Source organism: Calonectris borealis, chromosome 2, assembly GCF_964195595.1.
Source record: "Calonectris borealis chromosome 2, bCalBor7.hap1.2, whole genome shotgun sequence".
Taxonomy (NCBI): Eukaryota; Metazoa; Chordata; class Aves; order Procellariiformes; family Procellariidae; genus Calonectris; species Calonectris borealis.
Genome location: NC_134313.1, coordinates 14833425 through 14850859, shown reverse-complemented (window position 1 = coordinate 14850859; position 17435 = coordinate 14833425). Strand labels below are relative to the sequence as shown.

Sequence of the window (17435 nt, the reverse complement as noted above, 5' to 3'; positions counted from 1 at the left end):
TTCATTACTCAGTGGGTAAGGACGTAAAGGGCTTCACAGCGGTAGATCATCCTTCTATAACAGATCGAGTACACTGCGATAGCCTAGCACAACATGATGGTTTAAGGGTGAGGGGAGAGTCAACCAGAGTTTCACACTGATTATCATAATTTTTGTTCTTTTCTGGATTTGAATAACATCCTTTCAAGTTGCTTTACTTTAATGTTGGATTGTTGATTTCTTCCCTAGTTTAACAGTAATCTAAACAGATAATAAACACAGCCTACCAGGAAAAAAAAAACAGTAACAAAAATTCTTTATATAAATCAGGACTTTGACTCTAGCAGGCTCAATGACTTCTTCAAAGGACTTATTGATATTCAAATAGCAAAACATGTCTGTACCAATAATGATAATTAAGTGCTATATGCCTTTCATCCAAGGATCTCAAGCTGTAGCTCACAACAACACTGCGAATTAAGTACAGTCTCTCCATTTCACAGAGATTTTGGCTACAGCTGGAGAGCAGCTCAATAACAGCATGAGGAGCAAGACACAAATTCCTTGGGGAGGTGTGGAGAAGGATTTTTTTATGCTGGTAATGTGCCCATTATAGTATCTTTACCTTTGCTCTATCCCCCATGCATAAATAAGTCATTTCTCTTTCTTTTGCCCACCTACAACACATGGTAACAGAAAAAAGACCCAAGTTTTCTAAACCAGAGGCCAGTCCTGCTAAATCTGTACTATGCATTAGGAAGGGAAGACTTCTGCCTCCCCAGGAAGCCCCACAAAACTGCTGGTGTCCACCCAGGGCTGACACAGCTCCAGTGTGCTGCAGCGGTGCCAGCACGGTGATGGAAATGGTCCACCACCTCCTTAGTCCCGGGACCAGGGCTCAGCCTTTGCCCAGCACCTCACCCCATCCATGCTTCTACCAGTAGCCAGTGCCGTTGGCTACGCCCAGTGTTATCAAACTACCCCTTGAGAGGCAAGAAACAAAAAGCAAAATAAATAGGACCTACACTCTACAAGAGCAGCCGTAACTCATTCTCAGTACCACGTTCACTCCCCGTGGCTGTCCCCTGCCCTCTGCAAGCCCCACACCAGGTACATGACTTGGGGGATCTGCTCCCTCGTCAGCAGGGCAAAAAACTGGGCTGCAAAGCTGCACACCTAAAGCACTCTGCTCTTCGAGGAGAATCCAGCCTTTGCTTTGCATACCAGTGGCTGCTCGTGCCTGGCAACATCAAAGTATGGTCCTGTTTACCAAGCAGGAAACAGGCAGGGTGGAGGCATGAGCCAGCCCAGGCTTTCATCAACAAGACGTCCAGATTCTTCTGCACTGCCTAATACTTGCCTCCCTGCGTCTTTAAATTATACCAGCACGAGCTTGAGGAGGTGCAGGAGCTAAATGTCTGTCATTCCTTCTTAGACTAGACCAGACCAGACCAGAATAGAATAGAATAGACTATTTCAGTTGGAAGGGACCTACAATGATCATCTAGTCCAACTGCCTGATCACTTTAGGGCTGACCAAAAGTTAAAGCATGTCATTAAGAGTATTGTCCAACCGCCTCTTAAACATGACTGACAGGCTTGGGGCATCAACCACTTCTCTAGGAAGCCTGTTCCAGTGTTTGACCACCCTTGTGGTACAGAAAAGCTTCCTAATGTCAAGTCTGAACATGTCAAGTCTTGTAGTCCTTTTAAAGAAAAATAGTTGTGCTTTCTATCAGCAGTGAAACTGGGGGTGCTGGCAGGTCCCAAACTATACGTGGTCATCTTTTGTAGAGTTTTACTGAAAAGGCATGGAGTTTCTACTAGTACTCCAGACATCACCTATATAAATAATCAATCAGCCTCACAGCTGAAAAACATTCAAGAAGTCCATTTTTGGACAGTGCTGTGCTATACTAATGTCACAGCTCCCTGACTTCTACTTAAAGATGCTTGCCTTTTTATTTCACCTTCATGCTCTTCTGCTAACTTCTTAACATTTGTTATCAGCATTCATGGCTCAATTTTTTTTGGCACAAGGACTGTTTTTTACTATGTCGTATTAAATCTGGTTGAAACTCAGTTTTTATTTTAAAGAAGTTTCAACTTTTGTTTTCATGCCTTATTGTAACAAAAGCAAATACATCCAAATTCACCAGGATTTGTTTTATATTTAAGATTTTGAAATTTCATTTCAGAATCACACAAGGATATTTCATGCTTACACAAATTACATAAATTACATGCTTATACACCAATTATTACAATTCAAAATGTTAAATCTCACTGACCCTCTTACTGTGCATTACTGATATATTATTAAATAAACTCAGAAAATTTTTTAAAAAAGACTGTGTGCAAAAGGAATCAATTTGGGGAGCGACAGCTTTGCAATAAATCTTGCAAATGCTTCTTTCAATGAATCAATACTTCCCAATGCAGTAAAAAAAAAAATTATCTAAGCAATGAAGCAGCTTAAGTCTATAGCTGCCTTTGGAGTAAGCAGGTTTCAGTCTGTCTCACACCTCCCTGTTGTCCAGGGAAGCTCAGGTAACTCCAAACCGCAGCTCAGTGCGCAGAGCCCAGGATGAATGCATTCCAGCACAGTTCTTCTACCACCTTTAAAATGTACCTGCTGAATTTTATCTTCCGATCGTAATTCTCAGTCCAGCCCTGAAATGGACAACAGATAAGAAAAGTTCCTTATCTGCTTCTCCACGTGTCCTCGGTGTCTATGAACTGCACGTGTACTTGCTGCAGTGCTGCCACTGCCTGCAGCTGGCAGCCGGCACCACCCTGCTGGGAATCTGTCCTTGGCTCATTTTTCCTAGCTTCAAAACCAAAGCAAACCTTTCCCATCAGACAGCCAAATCTTGCGAACGAGTAACTCGATCCTTAAGACTGGATCCCTGCTGCAGTTCCCTGTAAGGATCACACTGCTTTGGACACTGGAAAAACGTGACCTGTGCACACTAAGTGCTGGCAGAATCAGGCCCACACTTCCTGGGTTTGGCTGAATGACGTGCAAGCAGGATTTTAGGGTGATTTCAAAAGCAGAAGAAAAAGCCTTTTCAGTCCGCACAGCATGGCCCCATTCCTACAGGGAATGTCGTCTCTCCTGTGCTGGGCAAGGAAGTACCTTTGTACCCAAGAACCTAAAAGCACCAACAGAACAAATTTCACCTCAGAGACTTATTTCTTTTTTTCTTCTCCTATTCCTTAATACCATTACCAGAAATTGGTGAAAAGCTTTTTTTTATTGGTATTACTAGCTGTGACCATTCCTACACGTCTCTTCACTGGGAGGAAATGCTCTCCTGTGAGGCCTGACATGAACCTCTAGCACTGCCAGCAAGAAGGACACTTACCAGTGAAAAAGCAGGCAAATGACAGATTTAAGCGGTAATAATTTTAATCTAGTTTCTTCCAGCCTAAAATATAACAATGGCCCCTGTGTCTAGAGGAGAATGACATAGATGCCACAAAGATGCTCTGCATCTTTTCTCCTTTTGCCATGTTTGTGCTACTAAAAAATATTTTTCTACATACTGAGGCTTGGCATTGGTTTGTATAAGGATTTTCTCCTTGGTATCTTACAGCTTTTTTAATCAGGCAACAGGGAAGACACTCCCTACCTCCTTCAGAGTGAACCCACAGGCAGGTTAAGTGAAGGAAACATCTGAGAACCGCTGGCTCTAAAAGCACCAGACTTCATTCCTGCTCTGAAATAACAGGCTCATCAAACTATCTGAGGGTAGACATAGGCTTAGGAATCTCTTAACTGGGGCCAGTCTTCAAGGAGAAGCAGAAATCCTATGCAGGGCTACCAGCTCTAGTGGGAAAACCAGATGTGTAATTTCCTCCGTGGCCATTAAACCCACATTTCACCCCAGCTTTCTAAGAACTGGAATTGATTCAGTGCCAACAAGCAGGTATTTCCTTCCAGGTCCTTTAACATAGGTATCTTCTCATGCTGAATGTCAAACGACTTCAGCCTGGTCCCACAAAGCTGCTGTGACATGATCTCCAGCCTGCACTGGAGAAACATCTGCACTGGAAAACTCATGCTTTCTGTGTCCACGCTTGGTCTTAGGTGACAATTAGCTCAGCTATAGTCCAAATGAGCCCTTTTATGGCCAGCACATGGTTTAGCAGCCTGCCAGAAGTGCTCTTCTAAAGCTGTCCAGCAAAGTGACACCATCAGTTAGAAGATCTATGTGCGTCAGGTCACTGGGTTATAAAACAGAAGTGTCGTAAGTATGTAAGGACATGGTTTGGGCTCTGCTGTGAACGAAGATCAAATTATTTTTGCGGATTCAGATTACTATCCTGGGATATATTCCAGTGGGAAAGGGTTGCTGCACTGTAATAGCATTTCTACTGGGAAACATCAGTTCCAGTATTTAGAATTGTCAAAAGCCCTGAAATTGTTAAAGACCCGAATTGATGGGATGCTACTATTACACCTCAGTTAGCACAATGGTGAGGTACTGTGAGCTTGGATGGAAAAATCCAGCTTAGACTGTACACTGCACTGTGTTGGACTACAGTAAAGATCAGAAGTCACTCTTTCCACAGGAAATGACAGTAACACAAAATGAAAACCATGATAATAAGCAATATGACTCTCCCACGCGTAACTTCCTAGTAACACCTAAGAACATACACATTTGTAGCACGCTTCAAAAAAGTTAGCTCCATCACAGAAGTATCACGAGCAGTGAGTGTGTGTCCTTCTGAATCAGTCCTCCTGGCCTTCAAACAAAACTGAGGACCAGGAGAGTGACAGAAGCTGAGAACTACAATACAGTCCAAAAATAGATCTGAAAAACGTTGAAAGAATGAAGCCAACATGTGCAAAGCATTGTTACATTGTGCTGATTCAAATAATGCAACCTGCATGGGTATTTTAAAATACATTCCATGGCAGAGAGAACCACAAACTCTCAGGCTAGTGATACAGCTGTCAAACCTCAACATCTTAAACTACACAATTATATGTGAAAAAAAGTGGCCCATATCAATAACCATCTTGATTTAAACTTGAGAAAGACTGCTAGGGTAATTGCTGTTTTACAATTGCACTTCTGTAGTGCTCAGTTATCATTGACTATGATGGTAACCACTTGTGAAATGAAGAGCAGAAGCAAAGTAAAGCAATACTAAACAATAAAGCACAGGGGCGGGAAAAAAAACCCTTAAAAGGAGGTCAGACAAATATAAAAAAGAAAGAAGGAAAATTACACAGATAGTGATAAAGTTTCTAAATTGCAGTGCAAAAGATTATAGGTGTACCAATCCTCCCCAACCTCCTTCTGCTCTCCCCTCTTCTCTTTATCCTCCTCTGCAAATGAAAATGTAACTTTTATTTATGCCTATATGTAAGCGCTGAGAATCAAAGGCATTACACGCAGCTTCTGGGCAAGCCAGCACACTGCAGAAAAACAAAAAGGCCATTATTTGGATGGAAGAATCAGTCTGTATTACTGACTTGACTGGTCCCCTTTTTATTAGCAGCTGTTAGATCGGGGATCAGAGAGTGTGCTGGTGTGGTGCAGCTGTTCCACATATGTTATAAATAAGGGCTAGTAAAAGCTCATCCTATTTTTAATATTATGAAAAAAACCAAGAAGTAACAGAAACTCCCCATTAATGCCTTGTAAGTGGAACTTTTCTCCTATTCTTGACTTTAATGCCCAGAACCGAATGGACAAAACAGGCCATTCTTAAAATAATATTCATTAAAAAAGAAAAGAAAATGCAATTTAGTGGAATTAGATTAAGCCAGCCCGGAAGATGTAACCAATTAGTGTGTACAGTGTCTTCTCCTTCAAAAGCAGACACTTAATCAGGATGAAAACAAACTCCTGTGATTCTATTTCTAATAAAAACGTTGGATTACTGGACTGAAGAGTTTCTCTAGCACAAAAGCTGAACCCAGCACCACGCGGCTCAGACACCACCACCCACCCTTCCCAAACCAGTGCTCGCTTGCTCCTTGCTGGGTTGTTGTGTGCAGCCAGAGCCATCACCAGCTCCTGCTCACCAACCCCAATGTTGAAAAAGTCAACGATGACTCAACACAAAGGCAAAATCCCAGCCCCGGGCAAATCCCCCACTCACCTGTTTTCGGGGTCTGACACCGTCATGTTGCGCGTCACATAGCACATCTTGAGCGGTATTGTCTTCTTGTCTCTGTGGATGGAGAGCGAAAGCTGCGACAGTGGGTCAGCAGAGGCGCAACCCAAGCGGGGAGATTCAGGGGGAGGTGTCTCCCACCCAATTTCTGAAACAGGAGAGCCTTTCTTCACATAAGGGGTTGCTTCTCTCATGTATTTCACTATGAAAAAAAAAAAAAAGAAAAAGGAAAGCAATAAATAAATGGATATTCAGATATCCCATGTGAGTTCTTTGAACTGGTACCAATCCTCAGCACTGTTTATTATTTCTACTTGTCCAGCATCACGGCACTGGCAGCTGTGCAAATACAGAAGATGGAGATCTGATTGCAGCCCATCTCAGTACAGTGCAATGAGTAAAACGAGGGAAAAGAACAGAATAGGAGAAATAAGAACATATGGCTAGTGTAAGGCCAGGAGAGCCATCTGACCTCTGCTCAACAGGCTGTAATTCCTCATGCAGCAATTCCTACGTACAGAAATTGTGGACTGGCTGAGGTACAGGGAAGTTTTTAAGAAAGACATTCTACCAAGGGACAGTAAATCTATTATTCTCCTATATAAAATCTTCCAGCAATACTCCCAGCGCTGCAAACTCGTGTCTTGCTTCCGGTTCACGCTTGTCAGTGTCCCAACACTGATCTCAACAGCTATTTCTGCTTGCTGGGAAGCAGTTTTAGCTGATCTACTTGTACAAATATATACGGGGTAAACAAAAACCAATTCACCTCTTAGGCCTCTCATGGGGAAATAAAATTGAGTTTGACCCTTTTGTGAGAGTGGAGGTGTCAAACTAGATCTCTTCTCAGCCTCTTCCAACACTTTTTTCCAGTATGGATAGGAGAAGTGAATGAAGGATTCCAAAATGATCTTAATGTATGCAAAAATCAATACCTCTTTTACACTCATACTTCATATTCCCCTCTTTATGCAGGCAAATATTGCAACATTTTCCCTGGTTTTTGAATTTTTTTGGCAGTTCAAGATCACTTTTGCTTTTGCTTTTCATGTGCTTGGCAAGTCTGCCAGCCACAGTCTCCTTCTCCTTCACAAACCTGATGGAGCTTAACCAAGAAAAGACCTCACATTTAAGCATCCTGGTTAAACATATATATCCAATGTACATAGCTGTGGCTGCCTAACTGGCTATTGCCACTTGATTGTACCCATAACTCAAACAGCAATCAGATGAACCAAAAGGGCAGGAGCACCATGAACTTATTTGGGGAGGTTACTAAAATGCTGCGAGAGATGATTTCAAGGAAATGGTGCAGATTGTCATGTCAGCTCAACTGAAGAGGCTACGAATGATTGAATAACAAAAAGATGGGTAAATTACAAAAGGGCATTGTGGTGAAGGAGGTTAAATTAGGGAAAGCAGACTGAATTTTTTAAGTTCAAAGTGAAAGCAAGGGAAGCATTCAAAGGAGTGGCGAAGAACAATGGTGTTTCTGTCAAAACCACAGATAAGGTGGGTAATCTCAGCAGCACTATTTTCAAGGCACTTTGTAACAGCTTTACCAAGAGAGATACCTGTGCAAAACTAGAGTCCAGGCTCTGTGAGCATCTATTGCCACCTTTCCTCTAAAACACCATAGTGCACATCTTGCCATTGCTCTCTCTCCCCTTTTTTAAAAAATCTGCTAACTGCAATATAAAAGACTTCTGTGTTTAGGTATTTTACAGGATATTCCTCTGTGAGAAGGATCATTCATGATTTATCAGATTTATCAGAAATGCTGTCCTACCCAACACTGCTGTTTTGATTTCTTTGCCCCATACTATTCTGAGTAATTTTTAAAATTCATTTCTTCCCTGCTCAAGGAAGGGCTGGCACGAGTTTCTACCAAGCTTCCAGAAACTATTTAAGGCATAGGGTGTTGAGATTGATTTTTTGATCTTTTTGTAGACACCTACCTGGAGTCCATTATCTAAAAACCTGTGTCACCTAATTCACAAAACCAGTGCTTGTCCTTGGGCACTCCATAAATTACCTGATTTTTAAAGGTGTTGAAAATGAGCAGTTTTAGCCAGTGCCTATTTTATACAGATACCGGTTTTAGCAGTCAGCATCTCAGTTTGGATGTACTCATAGCCTTTGGGAAACAGAGACTGAACACATACAGATGTGGTGAATCTATTCCTGTTTGCACTGAACAAATATGACTTTGTCATTCACTTAAATGGGAGGAACAGCCGAAGCTGTAAAAAACATGTTTGACTGCAAACAAAATTAGAGATTATCAATTAATCTGTTGAAAAAAAGTAATCCAGTTGGCTTTTGAACTCCGTGACAGTGACATACCAGCAAATGTGATGCTAAATAAAGGTCCAGGTCTCAATAGTGTAGCTATTTCATCTGTGCTATTTTCATCCTTTTTCAGCTGCTGCTATATGCATTCAACCTGAGCATCTTTTAATTAAGGAAAGGAGAGAGGGGCAGGGGGAGGAAAGAAGCTGAAGTGAAAAATTTCGCAGTAAACGTAAGCAGGAACACAAAATGTGAATTTAATTCCCCAGAGACGGGGACAGAAGAAAAAAGCCGTCCCTTCCATATGCCAAGAAGCCAAGTTTCCATGTGACGCACTGGTGAATTCAGGGCGGGCAGCTGCACTGTTTCAGAAACTCCTGTGAAAGAGGAAGCAGGAGCAGGAGGAGAGAGCAGAAACACAACCTTCTTTCCACAAACTGAGTCTCAAACACAGCAAAAGCCAAGAAAACTACTTTGAGGAAAAATGTCCTATGAAAACTCTTGCCAACTTCTGAACTCCCAGACATCTAGTTTCTACTAACTCTCAGCAGGAGATGGTTGATCAGCCCCAGAGACTTACATGAATAAAGACCCATTAATATACTGGTAAGCTGCTGAACACCATCTTCCTACAAAATTCTACAGGAGAATTAAAAAGTAAAGTGAATATAGGTTTTCTGTCAAAAAAAAAAAGGATTTTAGTAGTTTTCTACTAATTACTTCCTACTTCCCCCTAAATACAAGCACAGCTCTCTAGATTCATTGCTGAATTCTGCTGGGTTTTACAAACCAGATTTTATGGCTCTTGCATATTGAAATGTGTTTCATATTTTAAAAGCCCACAAATGGATACATATAAATGCACAAATGGAATATGGGAGTGGAACAGGTGGTAAAACTTGATCCATTTACATAATTTTTTGTATTATTTAAATTTCAGAGCCACTGTTTTCCATTTGCCCCATCAACATCCATAATTACATGTCCATAACCAAAGTCCAGTTTATGAATTTAGCTGAAATAAGGCACATGCTGTTCACATGATTCATAAGTTTTATCAGCAATTATTTCCTATTTACTTCTAAACTCTGGATGCAAATACTGCAGAACACTCTGTTTTATACCAATGCACCAGCAACTTTTCTACACACATAGCAATTTATGGTGACCCCACACCATACATTTTGCAGTCTGTCCATTAACCAGTTCTTAATCCACCTAGTAGAAAACAAGTTGATACCAGTACGTATTACAGGCATATTCCTATTCCACACTGAACTATCTGAGAATCTTGAATGCAGCAATATTAATGTATAACTGAAGTTACACAATTCACTTCCATCATCAAGTTTTAAACCCAGAAAAAGTATGATACAGGCTATTGGACATTAAAGTAATAATGTGGATGATATTCTGTTCTCAGACCATTACACTCAAGAGCTAGTTTTCCCTTTGGATACAGTAGCACAAATCCAGGTACCAACTGAAAAAGAAAGTGGCTGTAGAGAACGCTGTTTTTATATATTGCCAATGAAACTACCTAATGGATTAAAACCCCAAAACATTTAATAAAATTAAATAAGGCATGCCACTGTATAACAACTCTGTGTTATGTATAACTATTCTATAGACATATATATGCGCCTTCAGAATAGATCATATATATAATATATATACAATTATTGAATATCTATTTATATAAAAATGCTACATTCTTTAAGACCACCAGAACGTACTCTGCAAACATAGAATCCAACATGCAAGGACTGAGAAAAAAATCTAATGGTTTCATTATTATAACTCAATTTACTGATAGACTGTAATTTCAGTTGAGAGTTGTCTAAACTCATCCATTTGATGCTATAGCTCAACCTCAGAAATCCTTATATTCAGTACTAATTAATGATCCATGCCCTTTTGGTGCACCACTAATTAGAAACTGCGGTCAAGCAATTAAAATTCCAATCTCCGGAACGCTGCCCCCCCAAAAGAGAAGAGGAAGGGAAGTGGCAATCAAATTAATTAATCCACTGATACACATTGAAATACTTTGCATTTATTTTTTGATCTGCAAGACAGGCAATATAGCTTCCAAAAAAGCACTTCATTTATAGGCACTTCTGCCAAGTCCCAAGTCTCCACAATTAATCCTTTGTTACTGTTCACAGATGACTTTGGGTTTTTTTGGGAGGAAAGAAGCAGGCTTTTAATGAAAGAAATACTACAGACCAACTTGGTCAGATTCTTGGCCAGACACAGTTCTGAGGAACTGGGACTTCTGACACATTCAAACTGTTTCCTAGGAGGAAGACAAAGACCACTGAAGAGAAGCCAGCACTCCCGAGCAAAGCTCTTTTGTTACTATAGGAATGAGGACAGGATGTGTAGGTTTACAATATGAAAGCAAAAGGAACAACATGCCCAAATCTGCTTGAAGAAAGATGATCAAGGAATTCCCCTTTGCAAGGGAAAAGCACAGAGTCTCTTCTTTATGCATTTGTTCTTTCCTAAATAAGTACTCAGAGACAACTACCAAAGGTAGAAGACATCACCCAAGAAACTCCTTGAGACTATTTTCAAAGGATGCTCTAACGTTACTGATACCTATACCCAAAAAAGATAGGTTTTCCAAAGTTCCCATAAATCCATCTTCATCTGGTCTGGTTTCTGCCAGGGTGAAAGATGGCCTAGAGAAGAGGAGCTAGGCAAGTCTAAGACGTTTTAAGACCACATGTAGGGATCAACCTTTGGAGTCACTCAAGCCCACAAATTGAACATGATGAGATCAATTGCTTTTATCAGCTTATTCAATATGTACTTGCTTTAGCACAGACGAGTCAAACAGCCCCTTCATACTGAACAAGTATAAGGGTATTGTGGGCAGCATGGCATACAAAAATCATTTTCTTGCAAAAATGATTCTTGGTTAGTTTGAGAAGAGCTGCTGATGCAGAACTAGAGGAGGCCCAACCTGCAGGTACGCAGTTCCCACCTGGAAAGGAGGAAACAAATGAAGACAAACACTTCTGAGGTTGTAGATAGCATCACTACAAGTCCAAGTTAACAACTCAAGAGCTATCTAACAGCTGCTGAAGTTATACTGTCCCAAGAAAAAAAAGTGGATGGTAGCAAAACCTAGAAGTAATCACTGCAGGTATTGGCCTTCAGAAGGGCAGATCAGCCAAGCAAGTCAATCACTCAGCTCGGTTGTGTTTGCTTGATGAAACATTAAAACACATAATTTGCAGTCTAACAGTTTTGGTAAGGCACAAACCAAAATGCCCCGAATGGTTTCAAAGCTAGTTGTAACTGAAAGGAGAAGTCTTGCCATAAAATTTATAAACTGTGCCCAAGCAATGCCAACATAAATGCAGAGTATTTTACACTATTGTCAATGGCACTGAAATTAGCAGAGATGGAGGAAGGTCTACTGTATTAAAATTAATTCAATACCATGATAACAGAATTTGCCTGCTAAGTTTTATGTTAGATATCAAATTTCCACTAAACTCAAGCAAACTGCTTGCCCTACAGTGAAGACACTTGTATAAAAATGAGATGAGAATCTGTCCAGCTGCTGGTGCCATCATCGAAACTAAGACCCAAATACTTGAAGAAAGGAGTTTATGAATCAGATCATCTATGAAGATGTGTCGCATGACCCTTTCAACAGCTTTAATGGGGGCATAAACCAAAAACCAGTCAACTGTACTGCTTGTGAGTGTTTCCACTCCATTTCTTACAGAAACATCTGTTACTATGTTCAGACAAGTAACATCCATTAACATCATCTGCTTTCCTCTGTGCTGAAAGGGATTTGAAATAGTAAACCTTCTGATCTGCCAAGAGCATCAGATTCCACCTCTGGGAAATGATATAAATTAGTTAAAATAAACACTTCGTGAGAATACAAATCCCCTTTACGCTTTGGCCATTTCTCACACTGTAGTGAGACTAAGTTGAATTTACCATTTTCTGCCGTTTTTAAATTAATTCAGCTGAATTCAGTGTATGTTGCTTCATCCCTTAAAGAGACAGGCTTGGATCTAAATTGTAAGGGTTTTCAAATCCTTTTTTAAAATACATTCAATGTATGCATTTATTATACTTTTTGTTTGGAAGGATGAATGAGTGTTAAGATAAAGTTTACTTGAAGGGAAGGCATTAGCAATTGGTGCCAAAAGGCTGCTGGTAAGCAACCAGGCTTCAAGTGGGCTACAAGCTTTCAGTGAGCTACAAAACAGGCTGGCTGAAAAATATTAACAATTGCATTTTAAAAATATAAAGAATACTTCACTGTGTTCCTTTAAATTAGCAGCTGCTTCTATAAAAAATGTAGAGCAATGTTAAGCAGTGCTGTAAGCACCATCACACGCTTGCACCCAAAAAAATGAAGGCAGTTCCTGTTCAAAGCACCTTGCAATCAGCAATTTTGTGTGGTTAAGAGAATTTCTTTGTCAATGAGGTAAAGAGACCTGCGGTCCAGACAGCAGACCGAGGGATCAGCGTGTCCAGGCCCCCATCAAACAGGAGAAAACGGGCTGTTCTCAGGAAGACATGCAAGGGTGCAGCCTGTGAAACCTTACGGTTTAGATAACCCGAATAGGGCACAGTGACCAGCCATGCTGTGTTATCCATAGCAGGTCTCAAAAACGTAACTCGCCACCAAAGATGCCTTAGAAGTCAAGAAACTGTAGGAGGAAACTCAGTGGCAAGTCTTGGCAGGACCACAGGCAGGCCCTGCGGATGCCTTCTCCTTCCCACCTGTACCAGGGACCTCCCTTTTCCGCTCTGATTTCAGCACTTGTGGAGTTGCAGATTACATTCCCAGGTCATCTATGCTTCTGTATAACAACAAAAAATCTTCAGAGTTACTTTTCCTCAGTTTCTTTTCCTGAGACTTTGCCTATGATGTGGGCTGATTCAGCCACTGATTCCCCAGGCCTGATGTTCCCCTTTAGTAAACACTTCTTCAACTCTGAGTTTCCTCAGTGCAAATGTTTCTAGGAAGTGAAGGCGTCTTATGCAGCATACCAATTTTGTCAACTGCAAAACCTAGTAAGTATTAATCCATTTTAATTCCTCAACAAAGCCTCAGTTTTATACTCCACACAGAGCAAGCATAAGCAAAACACACAACTGACTCCCCTCCAGTCTATATTAGACAGTCTGAAAGCTTTGCTTCCAGTCAGCATTTCCCACCCACTTCTCCCTGCTGCCACTCGGAGCTGGTCACTGCTAACCAACTCCTTTGTGAGTTACATTACTGGGTTCTAATAAGAAGTCCATGTTTGAGGCTAACAGCACACATGGTCAAAGAAGCAGGACTAGTTTCAATGCCGGGGTGAGATTTTCGTGTTTCTGTTCAAAATAGATTAACGGAAACTAAACAAACACGAACTTCTGTCACACAGAATCACAATGAAACTTGAGGCTGAATCACTGGCTTGGTTCAGAGCTCTAAATACGTGACACGTACTAGCACTTCAGCTGATGGAGTGACCAAAAGCGGTCACAGGTTGTTCATAATCTGGTATACAAAAATTTCAAACTGGCAAATTAATAAAAAACTAAAGACAGACTCTTTACAGTTGATGTTCCGCAATACTTTCCATTATAATTTCCATTACTCATACCTATTACACTGAATGTGCTACAGTTCCTTCAAGTGATTTAATCTATTTTAAATTTCAAAGTTTCTGTTTCAATAAATTGGATGCATTCAGTTCTGGATTTTGATATGTCACTAATGATAAATGCATGAATTCTAGTGGCAAAGTCCCATAAGCTATTCATCTGTCTTCCAAAAATGTTACATACTTCCTCAAAGTAAATGCAGACATATCTCTCTCTTCATAATCTGAAAAACAAATTTTAGCTTGTAAATATTCTGTGATCCCCAGAAGTACAATGTTTGGTTAAAAAGGAGATGCTTTGGCTTGATCTAGAAGGAGACACTGGCAGTATCTTGAAGAGCTTGTACTCAAAAGAAGCACTGCTTGGTGGAGAACAGGGAGCAGCTACACAGCACAAGTGCCCCTTACCTAATAAACTAAAAATTGAAAAAGTCTACTGTCAAAACCTGCAAGCAGTAACTTCCTACATTTTTATGTAAAATGTGACACAGCTCATTTGCTACACTGGTATGTGACGTTATGAACTCTACAATTAGAACTATGCAAATCTTTCATAATGGAAGTGGAAAACATCTGAAACAGGCAATTTGGGAGCTGAACATGGAAATTAGCAGTCACATTTTGAGAAAAATCATTGTGGGACCTGTGAGTCACTCATTGGTAATCAAACTGAACAAACAAACCGGAGCTTCTGGTTGTCTCCAAGGCTTCATAAGTTAAAAAATAAAAAAAAGAGGGTTTAGTCACATGATATTACGACTAGGTCATCATACTCCTTGTAACTCTACTCAAAGTACAACAGAAAAATGTTGCTTCACATACAGCAGGGAAATGGAGCAAATTACATTTCTTCAGTGGACTTGCAGTACTCAGATTCCTAAGGACCATCTCATATCCAATATTGACATAAGTTGATTCAGAATTTCTCATGTGCCGCTCATACTTGCTGTTTCTCCTCTCTATTAGTATTTATAGATCCCTCTCCAATCACCCACACGTTCAGATGGAATTCAAGGTTCTGGCATCGCCAGCATGCTATAATTTTTCTATTTACATGAGTAATCTCAAGTGTCAGAACAAATATTTCAACCACTAGTGATTATGTGAAAAATACATAAAGGCATTACGGTTTTAGATCATGCTGTTATTTCAGCAGTCACACAAATCATTAAGTAGTACAGGATAGACTGAAAATGGCACTTACTAAAGGAAATTACTATGCTCTGTATGACTGTACCTGTTTTACAGATGGCTAAACTGACACAGGCAAGTTAAAATGCCTTCCTCAAAGTCATGCAGTAAGTCAGTGACAGAGTTCTCCGCACTAAACTTAATTTCTACCCCTTTACAACTTTTCATTTTTAAACAACCCAAAGGGATCTCAGTGCCAGTGAAAACTGTATTCACAGTGCCTATAGTCTTCTCCCTATGGGAAGACCTTGAAGACCTTCCAAGATCCCCAGGGCTTATTTTGAAGAGCAGGGCTGCAATCACTATCAAAATGTCAAAATTCATTGTTTTCGTTCTTCACTGGACAACACCAAGGAGTTTGAAAATGAAGAAACTCAGGGCACTCATTCACCTAACAACTTGCCATATCTCGTGTGGCTGGACTATCCATCGAAAGGCATCAGATCACCACACAAGTCCTTATTTTTGGGAATCCTTTAATTTGCAACCTTTCCAACAGGAGAGACCAACGGTCATATCCAGAATACTCAAGTGCCAGTGATTATAAATACTTATATCTATATGTATGTACGTATGTAAATACAGACAGATACATAGATACATAGATAAATACAATGTGAACACTACTGAAGTTCAGCGACTTGGACTGCAAAATCCTGTGAGTGCTCATGCGCCTTTATACCTCTCTCTCCCTTTCTCATTTAAACTGGGAGTAACAGAGTTAGGCAAATTTGGAGAAGCATCCAGTCAGTTCTACACTGCTAGCCCACAAGGATCACTTTCTCTCCATCAAACACCACCATCTCTGTGCTGCCACGCCATCACAGTTCAACGGGAGAAGCACAACGGCTTCTCTAATGAGACATAAGAAAGTCTATACGATAGTCTTAAGACTTCTATATAACTAAGGAAAAAAAAGGAAACACAAATCTAAGGAGGTCCCTAAATCTACCATTGGGATCTGGGATGAGTTTTTGATCAGAGGTGGGCATAATGTAGAAACCATATTTTTATTTATTTCAATGTGGCATAACGATAGCTCAAGACCACCGTTGCCTGGTTCTGAAGTCTAAATACAGTCTCAGACTGCCTCTTCTCCACCTGAAGACATTTGCAAGATGACCCAGCAGGCAAGTGGCAGACGTGGAATGAGGTTTGGCTCCACACCTATCTCCTTGCTGGTCTACAGGCGAGGAGAAAACCACCTGAAGCACATTGCTTGCTGAGGCATTGAAAGGGAGACAGTCCCCACATCACACCACCCTTTGTATTTCAAGAAGAAAAGGAAGCAGGACTGTATGTCTAGCAACGGCAATAAAAAGAGAAGGACAATGAAACATTAAGCCACATGCTTGGGCTTCTGTTTGAGGGGGGCCCTTTCCTCCCAGGGATTACGGGTTTTCCCTAGGAGTAAGCCACCAAAAACCCTAACAACGAACTACAACAATTAAAGAATAAGCACACTAAGCACACTAATCATTAGCACTGGCTAAAAGGTATTCAGAAAGCACTCAGCACTTCAAACACAGGAAATTCTCAGAATTGCAGCACCCAAAGAGACCACGACTGAAACCCAAGTGTGCTGCCATAGGACCATGGCATCGTGTGTGGTTCTTTGCAGCTCAAAGTCTCTTACCAAGATGACAGCTCTTCCATTCTCATCTCTAAGAAGCTGTAGTTACTGTATCTTAAAAAAATGCCAATGATCCCTGGTGGAATATCATCCTCCTGGAACTCCAGTGCATAATGCTATTTGGGGTGAGGAGATTTATTTTTTTGTCAGGTTTATTGTTTTTAAATAGCATCATTTAAAACTATTCTGCAGACGGGATCTCAGAAATGAATTAGTGAACACAGGGAACAAGGGAAGCAGTGAAAATCCTCATAAAAATCCTAAAGATCACAATACAGAAACTGAATTTTTTTCTGTGAAATGGTTTTGTGCTCTGAAAAATACATTCTCAGTCAAATTCATTTCTTTCTCTGCAAACAAAATAGTACTTTGAATTGACATTTTGATTTAAAATGTCCTTTTAAGACCAAACTCTTTTTCTAATAAATATTGCATGGAGTGTCCCCCAGCATCCATTTTGTCAGATGGAAAATTCATATAGTTATGAACCCATTAGGTTTCTTGCAGTGGACTGGGCATTTAATCAATGAGAGCAAAGAGCATCTAAATAGGGTTAGGCTTCAAAT

General features: G+C 40.5%; 1 protein-coding gene across 1 annotated transcript in view; it reads right to left on the bottom strand.

The window, feature by feature from the left end:
- The window catches only part of SNTB1 (syntrophin beta 1), a 116799-nt gene that overhangs the window by 49333 nt on the left and 50031 nt on the right, over positions 1-17435 (bottom strand). The window contains exon 2 of the mRNA XM_075141230.1: positions 6103-6319. Within this exon, the coding sequence (XP_074997331.1) occupies positions 6103-6319 (217 nt within the window). The remainder of the gene's footprint in view (positions 1-6102; positions 6320-17435) is intronic.